Below are 19,772 nucleotides of genomic sequence, written 5' to 3' on the forward strand. Positions count from 1 at the left end.
CCAGACCCGAAACGTCAGCTTTCCTGCTCCTCCGATGCTGCTTGGCCTGCTGTGTTCATCCAGCTCTACACCTTGTTATCTCGAGTAGTTCAGGGTCTTTTTTGTGATCAGAACGTAGATGTTCTGCAAAGCAGTCACCAAGTCTACGCTTCATTTCCCCAATATAGGGGAGACCACATTGTGAGCAGCAAATGCAGTAGACTAGATCCTGGGAAGTGCAGGTAAAATGTTGCTTTACCTGGAAGGTATGTTTGGGCCCTTGGATACTGGGGAGGGAGGAGGTAAATGGGCAGGTTTTGCACCTTCCCCGGTTACAGGGGAAGGTGCCGTAGGGTTGTGGGGAGGTGTTGGGGGTGAAGGAAGTGGAGACCAGGGTGTCCCGGAGGGAATGGTCCCTGCAGTAGGCAGGGAGGGGAGGGGAGGGGAGGGGAGGGAGGGGAATATGTGTCTACTGGTGGAATCTCACTGGAGGTGGCAGAAATGGCGTCTGATGATCTTCTGGATGTGGATGCTGGCGGGATGGTAGGTAAGGATAAGGGGAACCCTATCGCTGTTGCGGGAGGGAACAGAAGAGATGAGGGCGGAAGTGCGGGAAATGGGTCAGATCTGGTTGAGGGCCCTGTCAACAACGGACCTGGGGAATCCTTGGTTGAGGAAGGTGGATGTTTTGGCGGCTCCCTTGTCAAAGTTGGCCTCTTCTGAACATATGAGACGGAGGAACTGAGAGAATGGGATGGAGTCTTTACAGGAGGTGGGGATTGAGCATGTATAGTCCAGATAGCTGTGGGAGTCATTGGATTTGTAGTGGATATTAGTGGCCAGTCTATCCCTAGAAATGCAAACAGAAATGTCGAGGAACGGAAGGGAGGAGTCACAGATAGACCTGGTGAAAGTGAGGGCAGAGTGGAAATTGGAGGCGAAATTGATGAAGTTTTCCAATTCCAGATGAGAGAGGGAAGCAGCACTGATGGTACCATCGATGTATCGGAGAAAGAGTTGTGGGTGAGGGCCGGAATAGGACTGGAAAAAAGAATGTTCCACATGCCCCATGAAGAGACAAGCATAGCTGGGGCCCATGTGGGTACCCATGGCAACCCCTCTTCCTGAAGAAAATGGGAGGAGCTAAAAGTGAAGTTGTTGAGTGTGAGGACAAGCTCGGCCAAGCAGAGGAGGGTGGTGGTGGGTGGGGATGGTTCAGGTCTTTGCTCCAGGAAGAAGCGGAGAGCCCTAAGAACCTCCTGGTGGGGAATGGATGTGTAAAGGGATTGCACATCCATGGTAAAGAGGAGGCGCTGGAACCTGCAAAATGGAAGTTTTGAAACCGGCGTAAGGTGTCAGAGGAATCACTGATGTTCGTGGGCAGGGATTGGACCAGGGGGAGAAGACTGAGTCAAGGTAGGAAGAGATGAGTTCTGTGGGGCACGAGCAGGCTGAAACAATGGGTCTGCCCAGACAGTCCTGTCTGTGGATTTTTGGCAGCAGGTAGAAACAAGCTGTGCAGGGTTGGGGGACTATCAGCTTGGAAGCGGAGGTGGGGAGATCACCGAATGAAATGAGATCCGTTACCGTAGTGGATACAATGGCCTGATGTGCCATGGTGGGGTCATGGCCCAGGGGAAGGTAGGAGGCGGTATCTGAGAGTTGACGCTCAGCCTCTACAAGGTAGAGGTCAGTGCGCCAGACTACAACAGCACCACCCTTATCGGCAGGCTTAATGATAAAGTCAGGGTTAGATCTGAGTGCAGTCAGTTCTGGAGGGAACTAGGTTGGATTTGTTGAGAGGGGCAGCAAAATTGAGGCGACTAATGTTACGTCATCAGTTCTCAATGAACAGATCGAGTGCAGGTAAAAGGCCGGAGGGAGGGGTCTAAGTGGAGGGAGAGCGTTGGAACTGGGCGAAGGGGTCTGTGGGGCGGGGAGGGGACTTCTGTCCAAAGAAATGGGCAAGGAGGCAAAGACTGCGGAAGAAGAGTTCGACATCCTGTCGTGCCCAAAATTCGTTAAGGTGGGGACGCAGAGGGAAATAGCTGAGGCCTTTGCTGATTATGGAGCGTTCAGCATCAGAGAGCGGAAGGTTAGGAGGGATGGTGAATACCTGACAGGAGGTGGGGGGATTGGGAGAGGGGATGGAGTCAGGGCAAAGGGGAGGAGAGGAAGCTTCCAGAGGGCTGTGGGTATCTTTGAGTTGATATGTAAACGGAGACTGATATAGTGTTTTATAAGTATTCACTGTAACTTTCTTGCATTTTGTATCTATTTAAAAGCCTATGACCCCATAATCACTTCTTAACCAAAGTGAGTAACCTCACACTCCCCAATATGACACTCCATCTGCCACTTTCTTGCCTACCAATTTAACTTGTCTATAATCTGTAATGCTTTACAGACTTGCGTCTTCGTCTCAACGTTCTTTCCAATCAACTTTGTATTGTAAGCAAGTTTGAATACTTTATACTGCATTCCTTTATCAAAATCAAAATATAGTTTGGAAATAGCTGAGGACCCGTACTGATCCCACGGCACCACAGCAGTACAAGCCTGCCAACCTGAAAATGGCTCATTTACTCCTAGTTTGTATTTCGGTGATTTTTCCTGTGATCAGTGCTTGAAATTGAGGTGCAGATTGCCTAGCGGAATAAGTAATAAAAGGAGGAGAGGAAATGTAATAAAGTCATAGGATGTTACAGTATAGGCTCAGTTCCAATTATTATTATTTTTATTCCTTTTTCCTGTTTTGACTATTTAAGTTTTGGATGTGTTTTCCTTGCACCTTTGTTTAGCCAGGCTTTGTAATGGCTCATAAGAATGTAGGAGACTACACCTAGGCTTGAAATGGGCTTGGCTAGCATTGGATACCTACGGGCGAATTCTAGGGAACTATATCAAAATATTTTTACAGATAAACATGTGCCTTTGTTTAGCACAGGAGTTCATTGAAATGTCTCCCAAACATCAGACAGTGAAATACAATTGACAAATGGTTTTTGAACGTCTGCAAAGTGACATTTATTAAAACCAAAGGTTTTTGAAAGAAATGCCTGCAGTTTTAAGGTACTAAGACTTCCTAAAGGCTGAATATTTGTTCCCTTACTTTGTTACCGTTCAAATAAGCATTTTCTTCAATGCTTGTTGGGCTTTTCTTTCAATGGTTGATATTTAGATATTAAAGAAAGGATCCTTCGACCCAAGAAATTTACCATCTTTTTTTTTTGATACGGAACATTGTTCTTCGGATATTTTACTGATTGATACTTCCATGATCTTTTACGAGGAGAACGGTGGTCTCATGTAGGCCGAAGGCACTTTAAAAAGCTAATAGTAACTTAAGACAAATAATAGTTCACCACATTTCACATCTGTAACAACTCTGGTGTTGTATCTTCAGGTACTAGAATGAAACTGCTTTTGAGGATACTTGCATGCTTACTGGTCACAGGCTGTCTGGTATTACACTCAAACCGCTCTTTTGATTTACAGCAACAAATTTCTCGCCCTTCACAAGAAGAAAAAGAAACTGAAAAAGAAGAGGAAAAAGTTGAAAAAGTAGAGAGAGAAGAAAAGGACGAGAAGAAGGAAGAGGAGAAAGATGATAAAGAAGAACCTCAAAGGTCAGAAAACTAATAGGACCCACTCTAGGAATTCGTAATCATTTGAACAGTTGTGCATACATATGGGAGAGGCACTGGGTCCCAGAATGCCCTTAGTGTTTATCCTGGGCCTCCTGCAGTACCACAACGATGCCACCCGAAGGTTGCAGGAACAGCAACTCATTCCGCTTGGGAACCCTGCAGCCCAATGGTATCAATGTGGATTTCACTAGTTTCAAAATCTCCCCTCCCCCTACCACATCCCAAAACCAGTCCAGCTCGTCCCTGCCTCCCTAACCTGTTCTTCCTCCCACCTATCCCCTCCTTCCACCTCAAGCCGCACCTCCATCTCCTACCGACCAACCTCATCCCATCCCCTTGACCTGTCCATCCTCCCTGGACTGACCTATCCCCTTCCTAACTCCCCACCTACACTCACCTTTACTGGCTCCATCCCCGCCTCTTCGAACTGTTTGTTTCCTCTCCACCTATCCTCTCCTCTATCCCTCTTCTATCTGCCTCCCACTCTCTCCCTATTTATTTCAGAACCCCCTTCCCCTCCCCCTTTTCTGATGAAGGGTCTAGGCCCGAAACGTCAGCCTCTCTGCTCCTATGATGCTGCTTGGCCTGCTGTGTTCATTCAGCCCTGCACCTTGTTGTCTCGGATTCTCCAGCATCTGCAGTTCCTACTATCTCTGCCCTTAGTGTTTGCTTTCTTCTCAATTTCTGTATAAGCATGATACACTGAAGCGCTGCTATAATAGAAAACTTAGTTTATTGCAGATCCATCCTATACCCCAAAATTTTTATATGGAGCATAGAACAGTACAGCAGAGGAACAGGCCCTTTGGCCCACCATGATGCCATTCTAAACTAATTCCATCTGCCTGCGGATGGTCCCTATCCCTCAGTTCCCTGCCTGGCTATGTGTCTGTCTAAATGTCTCTTAAACATTGCTATCATATCTGCTTCTACCACCTTCCCTGGTAGCATGTTCCAGGTACCTACCACCCTATGTGCTTTTAAAAAAAATAGTTGCCTTGCACATCTCCTTTAAACTTTTCCCCCCTCACCTTAAACCTATGCCCCCTAGCGTTTGACATTTCTACCCTGGGAAAATGACTCTGCTTAACCACCCTGTCCGTTCCGCTCGTAATTTTGTGTACTGCTATCAGGTCACCCCTCAACCTCTGATGCTTTAGCAAGAATAATCCAAGTTTGTCCACCCTCTCCTAGTTAATATACTGCAATCAACGCAACATCTTGGTATAATTCATTTGCATCCTCTCCAAAGCCTCCACATCCTTCCTATCATGTGGCGACCAGAACTGCATACAGTACTCCAAATGTGACCTAACTGAAGTTTTATATAGCTGCGTCACAACTGGTCGACTTTTATACTGAGTGCTCTGACCGATGAAGACAAGCATGACATACACCTCCTTTAATACCTTATTTGATTGTGTTGCCACTTTGAGGGAGCTATGGATTGCTCCCCAAGATCCCACCTGTATTTCATTGTAAGAGTTCTGCCATTTACTGTATACTTTCCTCTTGCATTTGACCTCCCAAAATATATCACTTCACACTTGTGGTGGATAAATCTATCCTTGCTAAAGAGATACTTTTAAGTTATTTTGTTGGGAACAGTAAATGTTTAAAAATTTCAGAAGGACCTCCTAGATCGAGACACATCAGTAAATTCAAAATGCCAATTTACAGATTTCTCAAATGTTTGATTTTAGGAATTATAATGAATGCTATCAGTTGACAGTTTTAAAAATCTTTTCAAAAGCAGAAGTCTGCCGTTGAAAATGTCGTCTCCTTTTTGGTTTTTGTCTCTCGCTGTCGCCCTCTCTCGCTTTTTCTCATCCGCTGTCGCCCTCTCTCGCTTTTTCTCATCCGCTGTCGCCCTCTCTCTCGTGTGCGCTCTTTACCCTGGCACCCTCACTCTCTATATAAAAATTAAGCTTAAACATTTGCAAAGGTCAGTAGCAGCCTAGATGATGGCAATCTGTTCAATGTTCTTATATCTTCCGAGATTTCCATACTTTATGGGGAAATACCCCAGTCAGCGAAACAAACCCCAACCAAACTGAATCAAGAGTTAGGGTTCCGGTGTTCTTCATCTCAGGCTAAAATAGCCTCAGCAACCTTGCTATAACGATTGTAGTTGTTTTAAATTTCTGCCTCTATTTCACTTTCTCATATGCAGTTATTTCTGGATTAATAAGTGTGTCGTCTACAGTGAAGACAAACAAAATATCTATTACTCTGTTGACTCCCTGTTTATTGTTGTTAATTCCCAGATACACACTATGTAGGACCAATGCTGACTTTGCTTTACTTGTAGACATTTTTATTGTCTGTTTATATATTTCTTGCTAACTTTCTGATGTACTCTAATCTTTCTCTCCTGTATTAATCTTTCGGTTATTCTTTGCTGTTCTTTATGTTCCCTCCAATGTGGAGGCACATTCATTTCTGGCTTTCTAAAAGGAATTGAATAATTAGATTTTAGATCTTAGAATCCCTCCAGCATGGAAGCAGGCTATTCGGCCCATTGAGCCCACACTGACCCCCTGAAGAGCATCCCACCCAGATCCATTTACGTGAAAAAAAGGTACTTTAGGGCAATGAGATAGAACAGGGAGTGGGACTAACTGAGCTGCTGTTGGACCCAGCATGGAGACAACTGACCAGTCTCCTCCTGTGCTGTGAGCTTTTCTAAAGTTTTATCATGATGTTTAGCACTCATTGTACTTGCGATCTTGACTTCTCAAGAGCCATTCTGCAAAATCCTTACTTGCAAGACTTGGAATAAGATAACTCTTTGATTTGCTTCATAGGATGTGGGTAGTGCTGGCAAGCTCTGTTTTTTGTCCTCATACCTAATTGCCCCTTGATATTTTGGTGAGCTACTTTCTTGAATTGCTACAGTAATGAGGAAGTGATTGTATAGTGCTCATGTGATTGGAATTGTAATTCCGAGCCCCCAGGCTAATGCTCTGAGAATATGAGTTCAAGTTGCACTATGCCTGATGTTGGAATTTGAAATCAGTAAAACAAAAGTCATTTGGAAGTAAAGAAAATGTAGTCCTTTAGTGACTCTGTAACCATTGTCAAATTGTGAAAACCTGGCTGGTTCACTAACGTCCTTGAAATCTGGAGTCTTTACCCAGTCTGGCCTATGTGTGACTCCAGACCCACAGCTATGTGCTTGACTCTTAACTGGTCCCTGAAATGACCTATACAGCCGTTCAGTTCAAGGCCATTTAGGAATGGGCAACAAATGCTGGCTTTACCGTAACTCCCAAATCCTGTGTAAGAATAACGAAAAGGCCTTTCTAGTAAGGTACAGCAATAGTGTTGTTAGCAGTTGTGGCCGATGATATTGGTATTTGTATATCGAGCCCAAAAATGTAGTGGTAATGTTGGGAATGGCAATGCACGAAAAACTAGAAATGCAAGCAATAAGGGTACAGCTGTAGTTCTGAGCAAATTTAGTTGCATGTAGATTGGGCAATTCAGATCAATAGCAATACTAAAGAAGCATCATCCCAGGATGCCACATGAGCCAGAAAACCAGCCTAATACACTGAGAAAAAACTAGAGAACTGGTGACCCTAGACTGGCTTTGTGTCATGACAGTCCAGCTATGTGAGGCTTCTCGAGGATGAGTCATAGTCATTCAGCATAGAAATACGCCCTTCAACCCACCATTTCTATGCCAACCAAACTACGCTGGTCCCATTTATCTACACGTGGTCCATTGCCTACTCTGCCCTGATATTTTAAGTACTCATTCAGATGCTTCTTAAATGTTGTGCCTCCACCACCCGCTTAGGCAGCATGTTCCATATCTCCTCTTGAGTGAAAATAACTTTTCTCAGATCTCCTCTAAACCACTTGCTCATCACTTTAAACTTATGCCCTGTGGACTTAGACACATCTGCCATGTGGAAGAGATCCTCACAATCTACTGTGCCTGTGCCTCTCATAATTTGGATTCCTCAATTAGATTCCCCCTCCTCACCCTCCAAGGAAAACAAATCCAGCATATCCAGTCTGTCCTCATAACTGAGACTTTTCACCCCAGGCAACATCTCCTCTGCACTCTCTCCAGTACTGTCACGTTCTTGTAATGTGGTGATCAGACCTGCACACAGTATTTAATCTGTGGTCTAACCAATGTTTTATAAAGTTGTAAGAAGACTTTCTTGCTCCTATATCCAATGCCCTGGCTAATGAAGGCAAGCATCTTACATGCTGCCTTCGCCACCCTGTGTGCCTGTGTTGACGCTTTCGGGGAACTGTGGACTTGTACACCAAGGATGCTTTATTCTTCAGTACTGCCTTGGTTTCTACCATTCACTGTGTATATTCTTCCCTTATTAGACATCCCAAAATGCAACACCTCACATTTATCAGGATTAGATTCCATCTGCTAGTGTTCTGCCCAGTTTACGAGCTGATCAATATCAAACTGTAGCCTAAGACTGTCCTCCTCACTGTCAATAACCCTCCTAATGTTCGTACCATCCACAAACTTAGTTGAGCAATCATAATGTAACGAATTCTTCATTAAGGTAGAGAGTGATGTAGTTTATTCTGAGACTAGGGCCCTGAATCTGTACAGAAGAAACTATGATGGTTTGAGGCATAAGCTGGTTATGGTAAATTGGGCATGTTCCTGAAGGGGATGACAACGGATCAGCAGTAGCGAATATTTAAAGAGGGCGTGAAGGAACTGCAGTAATTGTTCATTTCTGTCTGGCACAAAAATAAAACAGGAAATGGGACAAGGAAAATTAGGAATAGTACAAGATCCAAAGAAGGGACACATAAATTATCCAGAGGCAAAAAAATCAACAGACCTGAGGAGTGGAAGCAGTTTAAATTTTAGCAAAGGAGGACAAGAGGAGAAAATAGAATATGAGAGTAAGCTTGTGGGAACATAAAAATTGACTATAAAAATTTCTACAGGTATGTGAAGAGAAAAAGATTAGTGCAGACGAATGTCGGGCCCTTACGGTCAGAAACAAGGTCAAAAGTCACACGACACCAGGTTATAGTACATCACGTTTATTTGAAGACACAAGCTTTCGGAGTCTCGCTCCTTCAGGTGTCTCAGAGAGGTGGCATCAGACACAGAATTTATAAGCCAAAGATCAAAAGGTCATAGAATTAATGAGAATGTATTGAACAAACTTAATGAACTTAGGGCTTGGATTGGTACCTGGGAGTATGATGTTATTGCTATTACTGAGACTTGGTTGAGGGAAGGGCAAGATTGGCAACTAAGTATCCCAGGATATAGATGCTTCAGGTGGGATAGAGAGGGAGGTAAAAGGGGTGGAGGGGTTGCATTACTAGTCAAAGAGGATATCACAGCTGTGCTGAAGGAGGGCTCTACGGAGGATCGAGCAGTGAAACAATATGGGCAGAGCTCAGAAGTTGGAAGGGTGCGGTAACAATGTTGGGGCTGTACTACAGGCTTCCCCACAGCGAGCGTGAGATAGCGGTACAAATATGCAGACAGATTGTGGAAAGATGTAGGGGCAACAGGGTAGTGGTGATGGGAGATTTTAATTTTCCCAACATTGACTGGGATTCACTTAGTGTTAGGGGTTTAGATGGAGCAGAATTTGTAAGGAGCATCCAGGAGGGTTTTCTGGAGCAGTATGTAAATAGTCCAACTCGGGAAGGGGCCTTACTGGACCTGGTGTTGGGGAATGAGCCTGGTCAGGTGGTTGAAGTTTCAGTAGGGGATTACTTTGGGAATAGTGATCACAATTCCGTAAGTTTTAGAATACTGATGGACTAAGACGAGAGTGGTCCTAAAGGAAGAGTGCTAAATTGGGGGAAGGCCAACTATAGCAAAATTCGGCAGGAGCTGGGAATGTGGATTGGGAGCAGCTGTTTGAGGGTAAATCCACATTTGATATGTGGGAGGCTTTTAAAGAGAGGTTGATTAGAGTGCAGAACAGACATGTCCCTGTGAAAATGAAGGATAGAAAGGGCAAGATTAGGGAACCATGGATGACAGGTGAAATTGTGAGACGAGCAAAGAGGAGAAAGGAAGCATACATAAGGTGTAGGCGACTGAAAACAGATGAAGCTTTGGAAGAATATCGGGAAAGTAGGCCAAATCTGAAACGAGGAATTAAGAGGGCTAAAAGGGGTCATGAAATATCTTTAGCAAACAGGGTTAAGGAAAATCCCAAAGCCTTTTATTTGTACATAAGGAGCAAGAGGGTAACTAGAGAAAGGGTTGGCCCACTCAAGGACAAAGGAGGGAAGTTATGCGAGGAGTCAGAGAAAATGAGTGAGATTCTTAATGAGTACTTTGCATCGGTATTCACTGAGGAGAGGGACATGATGGATGTTGAGGTTAGGGATAGATGTTTGATTACTCTAGGTCAAGTCGGCATAAGGAGGAGGGAAGTGTTGGGTATTCTAAAAGGCATTAGGGTGGACAAGTCCCCAGGTCCAGATGGGATCTAACCCATGTTACTGAGGGAAGTGAGAGAGGAAATAGCTGGGGCCTTAACAGATATCTTTGCAGCATTCTTGAGCACGGGTGAGGTCCCGGAAGACTGGAGAATTGCTAATGTTGTCTCCTTGTTTAAGAAGGGTAGCAAGGATAATCCAGGTAATTATAGGCCGGTGAGCCTGACGTCAGTGGTGGGGAAGCTGCTGGAGAAGATACTGAGGGATAGAATCTATTTACATTTGGAAGAAAATGGGCTTATTTGTGATAGGCAGCATGGTTTTGTGCAGGGAAAGTCATGTCTTACCAACTTGATAGAATTCTTTGAGTAAGTGACAACGTTGATAGATGAGGGAAGGGCTGTAGATGTCATATACATGGACTTCAGTAAGGCGTTTGATAAGGTTCCCCATGGTAGGCTGATGGAGAAAGTGAAGTCGCATGGGGTCCAGGGTGTACTAGCTAGATGGATAGAGAACTGGCTGAGCAACAGGAGACAGAGTTGTAGTGGAAGGGAGTTTCTCCAAACGGAAAACTGTGACCACTGATGTTCCATGGGGATCCGTGTTGGGACCACTGTTGTCTGTGATATACATAAATGATCTGGAGGAAGGTATAGATGGTCTGATTAGCAAGTTTGCAGATGACACTAAGATTGGTGGAGTAGCAGATAGTGAAGGGGGCTGTCGGAGAATGCAACAGAATATAGATAGATTGGAGAGTTGGGCGGAGAAATGGCAGATGGAGTTCAATCCAGGCAAATGCGAGGTGATCCATTTTGGAAGATCTAATTCAAGAGCAAACTATACGGTAAATGGAAAAGCCCTGGGTTAAATTGATGCACAGAGAGATCTGGGTGTTCAGGTCCATTGTACCCTGAAGGTCGTAACGCAGGTCGATAGAGTGGTCAAGAAGGCATACGGCATGCTTTCATTCATCGGACGGGGTATTGAGTACAAGAGTTGGCAGGTCATGTTACAGTTGTATAGGACTTTGGTTCGACCACATTTGGAATACTGCGTACAGTCTGGTCGCCACATTACCAAAAGGATGTGGATGCTTTGGAGAGGGTGCAGAGGAGGTTCACCAGGATGTTGCCTGGTATGGAGGGCGCTAGCTATGAAGAGAGGTTGAATAGATTAGGATTATTTACATTAGAAAGATGGGGGTTGAGTGGGGACCTGATTAAGGTTTACAAAATCATGAGAGGTATAGACAGGGTGGATAGCAAGAAGCTTTTTCCCTGAATGGGGGACTCAATTACCCGGGGTCACGATTTCAAGGTGAGAGGGAAAAAGTTTAAGGGAGATATGCGTGGAAAGTTCTTTACGCAGAAGGTGGTGGGTGCTTGGAATGTGTTGCCAGCAGAGGTGGTAGAGGCAGGCACGATAGCATCATTTAAGATGTATCTAGACAGATACATGAATGGGCAGGGAGCAGAGGGATACAGATCCTTGGAAAATAGGCGACAGGTTTAGATAGAGAATCTGGATCGGCACATGCTTGGAGGACCGAAGGGCCTGTTCCTTTGCTGTAATTTTCTTTGTTCTTTGTTCTTTAAACCTAAGATGGCTGTTAAGTTTCTAATCAGTTTGAAAGGATTAATATGCAAATCCCAGAATTTCTTTCAAGTCAATACCCCAAGATAATTAAAGGTTTTACCAGTGTACCAGAGGTGACATCTCAGGTCAGACAATGTATTTTAGGTGTGAGGCCTTGTTTAGAGTCTGGCTGTGTATGAACTTGGAGTCAGACTGGTTTTATTTCCATTATAAAATGTCACTGACTATCTGCAAATTGTGTGCTTTTTGAACAAAATAGAATGTATCTGCAAATACAAGGGAATTTAAGATGGGATCAGAGAAGGCAGACAAATTAAGTACTTAGAACATAGAAATGTACAGCACAGGAAGAGACCCTTCGGCCCATGATGTTGTGCGTAAACGACGCCAAATGAAACTAATCCCTTCTGCCTGCTTTTGGTCCATATCCCTCCATTTCCTGCACATATTCTTGCGCTTATCTAAAAGATTATGAAAGGCCTCTATCATATCTGCCTCCACCACGACCCCTGGCAGCATATTCCACACTCCTACCATGCTCTTTGTAAAACAAAAACTTGCTCCTCACATCTCCTTTGAACTTGCCCCCTCTCACCTTAAATGCATGCCCCCTGGTTTTAGACTTTTCAACTGTGGAGAAAAGATTCTGACTTTCAAGCCAATCTATGCATCTCATAATTTTATTGACTCTTATCAAGTCTCCTCAGCCTCCGTTACTCTAGAGAAAACAACCCAAGTTTATCTAGTCACTCCTTACAGTTCATATCCTCTAGTCCAGGCAGCACCCTGATAAACCTCTTCTGCACCCTCTCCAAAGCCTCCAATTCCTTCCTATAATGTGGTGACCAAAATTGAACACAGTACTCTTAATTATGGCCTAACCAAAGCCTTATAAAGCATCAACATCACATCCTGATTCCTGTACTCAATTCCTTGACCAGTAAAGGTAAGCATGCCAAACACCACCTTCACCGCCCTATTTACTTGCTTGGCCACTTTCGGGGAGCTCTGGACCTGAACTCCAAGATCCCTCTGAACATCAATGCTGTTCGGGGTCCTGCCATTAACTGTATACTTCTTAACATTTGATTTCCCAAAGTGCGGCACCTCACACTTGCCTGGATTAAACTCCATCTGCCATTTCTCTGCCCATAACCGCAACTGATCTGTATCCTGCTCTATCTATTGACAACCTTCTGCACTATCCACAGCTCCACAAATCTTTGTATCGTCTGCAAAATTACTAACCCATCCATCTGTATTTTCATCTAAGTCATTTATGTATATCACAAACAGCAGAGGTCCCAGTATGGATCCCTGCAGAACACCATTAGTCACAGACCTCCAGCCTGAAAAGCACCCTACCACCACTACCCTCTGCCTTTTATGGGCAAGCCAAATCTGAATTCACGCAGCCAAGTCACCATAGATCCTACACATCTTAATCTTCTGGATGAGCTTACCATGAGGGACCTTGTTGAAAGCCTTACTAAAATCCATGTAAACAACATCCACTGTGTACCCTCATCGATCACCTTTTTCACCACCTCAAAAAATTCAATCAAGTTAGTAAGACATAATCTGCCCTGCACAAAGCCATGCTGACTGTCTCTAATTAGGCCATGTTTTTCCAAATGTGTGTAAATCCTATCTCTGAGAATCCTCTCCAAATGCTTGCCAACCACTGGTGTGACGCTCACTGGTCTATAATTTGCTGGATTGTCCCTATTTCCCTTCTTGAATAGAGGAAAACACTAACTACTCCAGGACCCCTCCAGTGGCTAGCGAGGGTAGAAAGATCTTGGTCAGGACCCCAGCAATCTCCTGTCTTGCCTCTCTCAACAATCTGGTGCAGACATCTTTGGGCCCTGGGGACTTCTCCACCTTAATGCTTGTCAACAGACCCAACACCACTTCTTTCGAGATCTCAAAATGCCTAAGCATATTAGCACACTCCACACAAATCTCACTGGCTTCTATATCCTTCTCCTGGGAGAATACTGATGCAAAGTGCCCATTTAGGATCTCACCTTCATTCTCTACCTCCAAACACAAGTTCCCTCCTTTATCCCTGAGTGATCCTACCTTCTCCCTAGTTATCATCTTGTTTTTAATTCTACTTGCCAAGGTCATTTCGTGGCCCCTTCTTGCTGTCCTAATTCACTGCTTGAGTTCTTTCCTGCTTTCTTTGTATTCCTCATGGGCCCTGTCTGATTTTAGCTTCCCAAGCCTTATATTTGCTGCTTTTTCCCTTTTGACTAAAGGCTTGGTGGGGGGGAGGTTTTCCTGGCTCTTCTGATCAGTCGAGGTGACTGAGCCAAATTCTCCCAGAACGTCTCAGTAAAATGTCTCAACCATCTTCTATTGGATACTTTTGATTCTGCCTTCACAAAGGACGTAAATAATGTTCCGAAAAATGTTAGAGAATACAGGGTTTAGTGAGAAGGAGGAACTTGAAGAAATCAGCATTAGTATGGACATGGTATTTATGAAATTGATAGAACTGAAGACTGATGAATCCCCAGGCCCTGATAATTTGCATCCCAGAGAATTTAAGAAAGTGGCCCCTAGAAGCATTGGATAAATTTCAAGTCGCATTTCAAGATTCTGATGAATCTGAAACAGTCCCTATGGATTGGAGGGTAGCTAATGTAATTTCACTGTTTAAAAACAGAGACAAAAGAGAGAAAATCAAAAATGATAGACGAGTTAGCTTGATAGTGGCAGTGGGGGAATTGCTAGAGTCCATTGGATTTTATAACAGACTGCTTGGAAATCAGTGATAGGATTGGACAGAGTCAGTGTGGATTTATGAGAGGTACCTCATGCTTGACAAATCTACTGGAATCTTTTGAAGATGTAACTGATAGATCTGATAAGGGGAAGTCAGTGGATGTCGTTTACTTGGATTTTAAGAAGGCTTTTGATAAGGTCCCACGTGACGGATTAATGTATAAAATTAAAGCATGTGATTGAGGGTATTGTACTGACATGGAAGAGAGCTGGTTGGCAGACAGGAAACAAAGGGAGGAGTTGACACTTCTTTTTCTGAGTAGCAGGCAGTGACTAGTGAGGCACTGCTGGGATCAGTGCTTGGACCCCAGCTATTCACAATATATTTTAAAGATCTAAATGGGGAAATTAGGTGTAACATCTCCAAGTTTGCAGACAGTACAAAGCTTGGTGTGAAGGCAAGCTGTGAGAAGGATGCAGAGATGCTTCAGTGTGATTTGAGTGAATGAGCAAATGCATGGTAGCTGAAACATAAAGTGGATAATGATGAAGTAATCCATTTAGATGGGAAAAACAGGAAGGCAGATTATTAACTGAATAATGATTGATTGGGGACGTGGTGAGGGGTTTGGGGGGCAGGACAGAATGAGACCTGGTATACCAGTTGTTGAAAGTATGCGTGTGGGTGTAGCAGAAGGTGAAAAAGACAAGTGGTTTGTTATCCCTCATACTGGGAAAATTCAAATACAGGAGGAGGAATGTTTTGCTGCACTTAGACAGGGAATTGGTAAGACCAAACCTGGAGTATTGTGTGCAGTTTTTGTCTCCTTACCTGAGGAAGAATGTTCTGGGTATGGTGGGTGTATGACCAAGGTTTGCCAGACTAATTTCTGAGATGGCAGGAATGACATATGAGGAGAGCCTGAATTGGTTAGGACTATGTTCACTGGAGTTTAGAAGAATAAGGAGGATTGCATAGAAACCTATTAAATTCTGAGAGGACTAGAAGGTAAATGCAGGGTGGATGTTCCTGATGACCGATGAGACCAGAACCAGGGTTACAGTTTAAGGGTACGGAGTAGGCCATTTAGGACTAAAGTGGGGTGAAGTTTCTTCAGTAGGAAGTGGTGGGCCTCTAGGATTCTTTGTCACAGAATGCAGTTGAGGCCAAAATATTAATTATTTTCAAGAAGAAGGTAGATATAGTTCTTAGGGCTAAGAATAGATTCTAAAGGGATCAAAGAGTATGGGGAAAAAGGGGGAGCAGGATGCTGAGTTAGTACATAGAACATAGAACAGTACAGCACACTACAGGCCCTTCGGCCCACGATGTTGTGCCAAACTTTTACCGTAATCCTAAGGTCTATCTAACCTCCACCTCTACCTTATACTATCATCCATATGCCTATCTAATAGCCGCTTAAATGCCCCTAGTGAGGCCGACTCCACTACCCTCTCCGGCAATGCATTCCATGCCCCGACCACTCTGAGTAAAGAACCTACCTCCACTCACTTTAAAACTATGCCCCCTCGTAATAACTACCTCCACCCAAGGAAAAAGTCTCTGGCTGTCTACTCTATCTTTACCTCTGATCATTTTGTACACCTCTATCAAGTCACCTCTCATGCTTCGTCATTCTAAAGAGAAAAGCCCTAGCTCTCTCAACCTTTCCTCGTAAGACCTTTGGTGCATTCCAGGCAAAACCCTGGTAAATATCCTCTGCACCTTTTCCAACACTTCCACATCTGTCCTGTAATGAGGCGACCAGAACTGGACACAATACTCCAGATGTGGCCGAACCAGGCTTTTGTACAGCTGGAGCATAACTTCACGGCTCTTGAACTCAATCCCTCTATTAATGAAAGCTAACACACCATACGCCTTCCTAACAACTCTATCCACCTGGGTGGCAACTTTCAGGGAACCGTGGACATGAATCCCAAGATCCCTCTGCTCCTCCACACTGCCAAGAATCTTTCTGTTAACCCTGTATTCTGCTTTCAAGTTTATCCTTCCAAAATGAGTCACCTCTCACTTTTCAGGGTTAAACTCTATCTGCCACTTCTCAGCCCAACCCTGCATCCTATCAATGTCACTTTTGTAACCTAGAACAGCCCTCCGTACTGTCCACAACTTGACCCACCTTCGTATCGTCCACGAATTTACTAATCCACCCTTCCACTCCTTTATCCAAATCATTGATAAAAATCACAAATGGAAGAGGACCCAGAACAGATCCTTGTGGTACACCACTCGTAACTGAACACCATGTTGAATATTTTCCGTCCACTACCACACTTTGTCTTCTGAGGGTCAGCCAATTCTGAATCCAATCTGCCACATTTCCCCCTATCCCACGCCTCCTCACCTTCTGCATGAGCCTACCATGGGGAACCTTATCAAACGCCTTACTTAAATCCATGTATACCACATCCACTGCTCTACCTTCATCTATGTGTTTGGTCACCTCTTCAAAGAATTCAATAAGGTTTGTGAGGCATGATCTACCCCTTACAAATCCATGCTGACTATCACGAATCAAACTGTGCCTTTCCAAGTGATCATAAATCATGTCTCTCAGAGCCCTTTCCAATAATTTGCCCACCATTGAAGTAAGACTAACTGGCCTGTAATTTCCGGGGTTATCCTTATCCTTATTCCCTTTTTTGAACAAGGGAATGACGTTTGCCTCTCTCCAATCTTCCGGCATTATACCCATGGACAGTGAAGATGAAAAGATCATCGCCCAAGGCACAGCGGTCTCTTCCCTCGCTTCTCATAGAATCCTTGGATAAATCCCATCAGGCCCGGGAGATTTATCTATCCTCAAGTTCCTCAAAATTCCTAGTACATCTTCCTTACTAACATCAACCTCCTCTAGCCTACCAGCCTGTTTCACACTGTCCTCCTCTACAACTAGGTCTTTCTCAGTTGTGAATAATGAAGAAAAGTATTCATTAAGGACCTCTCCTATCTCTTTAGGCTCCGTGCCCAAATTCCCTTTACAATCCTTGATTGGCCCTACCCTTTCTCTGGTCATTCTCTTATTCCTCACGTACGTGTAAAAAGCCTTGGAGTTTTCCTTGATCCTATCTGCCAACGTTTTCTCATGCCCCCTTATAGCTCTCCTAAGCCCTTTCTTCAGCTCCTTCCTGGCTAACTTGTATCCCTCTAGAGCCTTTTCCATTCCTTGCTTCCTAAACCTTACATAAGCATCCTCCTTCCTCTTAACCAGTCGGTCGACCTCTCTTGAGAACGAAGGCTCCCTCACTCGACCGCATCTTCCCTGCTGCTAGGGACAAACATATCGAGCACACGCAGTATGCGTTCCTTAAACAATCTCCACATTTCAATAGTGCTCTTCCCTGACAGCATCTGTTACCATTTTATGTTGCCCAGTTCTTGCCTAACAGAATTGTAATTACCCTTCCCCCAATTATAAACCTTACCCTGCTGTATGTACCTATCCTTTTCCATGACTATTGTAAAAGTAACAGAGTTATGATCGCTACCACCAAAATGCTCTCCTGCCAAGCACCAAATCCAAAGTGGCCTCTCCTCGTGTTGGTCTATCTACATACTGTGTCAGGAATCCTTCCTGAACGCACTGGACAAAATCTGCTCCATCTAAACTATTGCAACTAAAATGTTTCCAAACAATATTTGGAAAGTTGAAGTCACCCATGACTACAACCCTGTGATTTCTGCACCTTTCTAGTATCTGCCTCCCAATCCACTCCTCCACTTCTCTGCAACTACTAGGGGGTCTGTTTTTAAAAAAAAAAACAACCAACAAAGTGACTGCTTCTTTCTTGTTCCTGACCTCAACCCAAACTGACTCTGCAGACATATCATTCTCGAACTGCCTTTCAGTAGCTGCTATACTAGCCCTGACTAGCAATGCCACTCTCCCGCCTCTTTTTCCACCCTCCCTATTTCTTTTCAAGCATCTAAATCCCGGAACTTCCAACAACCATTCCTGTCCCTGAGTTACCCAAGTTTCTGTAATGGCCACAAGATCGTAGTTCCAAGTACTGACCCATGCTCTAAGTTCATCCACCTTATTTCTGATACTTCTAGCATTGAAGTATACACACTTCAAACCATCCCTGTGTCCACAATTACGCTCCATCGACCGCATTTCTTTTATTAACAGCCTCACTCCCTGTTGTGTCTGTTGGAAGGCTGAATACCTCATCCTCTGAATTACAAATCCAGTTCCCCAGCCCCTGCCAATCTAGTTTAAACCATCCTGTATAGCTCGAGCAAACCTCCCTCCCAGGATATTAGTGCCCTTCCCGGTTCAGGTGCAACCCGTCCTTACTGTACAGGTCCCACCTTCCCCAGAATGTGCTCCAATTATCCACATAATGGAAGCCCTCCCTCCTACACCAGCCCTGTAACCACGTGTTTAGCAGCACACTCCTCCTATTTCTTACCTCGTTATCACGTGGCACTGGTAGTAATCCAGAGATAACTACCCTGTTTGTCCTGGACTTCAGCTTCCAACCTAACTCCCTGTACTCGTTTTTCACATTCTCAGTCCTTTTTCTACCTATGTCGTTGGTACCAATGTGTACCATGATTGCTGGTGGCTCACCCTCCCCCTTTAGGATCTTGAAGACACAATCCGAGACATCATGGACCTCGGCACCTGGGAGGCAACATACCATCTGTTCATCTCATTCGCGTCCACAGAACTGCCTGTCTGTGCCTCTTACTGTTGAATCCCCCACTACGAATGTTCTCCTATTCTCCCCTCTTCCCTTCTGTGCCACAGGACCAGGCTCAGTGCCAGAGACCTGTCCGCTATGGCCTTCCCCTGGTAGGTCATTACCCCCAACGGTATCCAAAACTGTATACTTATTATTGAGGGGAATGGCCACAGAGGATCCCTGCACGGTCTGCCTGTTCCCTTTCCCCTTCCTGACGGTCACCCAGCTACCTTTTTCCTGTACCTTGGGTGTGACCACCTCCTTGTAACTCCTCTCTATCATTGGTACCAATGTGTACTATGACTGCTGGTTGCTTACCATCCCCCTTAAGGATCTTGAAGACACGATCCGAGACATCACGGACCCTGGCCCCTGGGAGGCAACATACCATCCATTCATCTTGTTTGAGTTGGATGATCAACCTTGATCTTGTTGAATAGTGAAGAAGACTTGAAGGGCTGAATGGCCTACTCCTGCTCCTATTTTCGATATTTCTAAGATTGTTGTTCGGAAGGGAATTCCAGAATTTAACTTAGTGCCAGTGAAGGAGCAGCAATATAGTTCCAAGGCCACATGGTTTGAGGCTTCTAGGGGAACTTGCAGGCTATTCATCTTCTGGCCTTATCATTCCACCGTTCTGGTCACCGCATTATAGGAAGGATGTGGAAGCATTGGAAAGGG

General features: G+C 44.5%; 1 protein-coding gene across 1 annotated transcript in view; it reads left to right on the forward strand.

Annotated features, from left to right (window-relative positions):
* ncor1 (nuclear receptor corepressor 1) overlaps window positions 1-19,772 on the forward strand; it is a 375,214-nt gene that overhangs the window by 172,687 nt on the left and 182,755 nt on the right. Inside the window, exon 16 of the mRNA XM_048612313.1 lies at window positions 3,478-3,608. Coding sequence (XP_048468270.1) covers window positions 3,478-3,608 — 131 coding nt within the window. The remainder of the gene's footprint in view (window positions 1-3,477; window positions 3,609-19,772) is intronic.

Source organism: Rhincodon typus, chromosome 26, assembly GCF_021869965.1.
Source record: "Rhincodon typus isolate 14 chromosome 26, sRhiTyp1.1, whole genome shotgun sequence".
Taxonomy (NCBI): Eukaryota; Metazoa; Chordata; class Chondrichthyes; order Orectolobiformes; family Rhincodontidae; genus Rhincodon; species Rhincodon typus.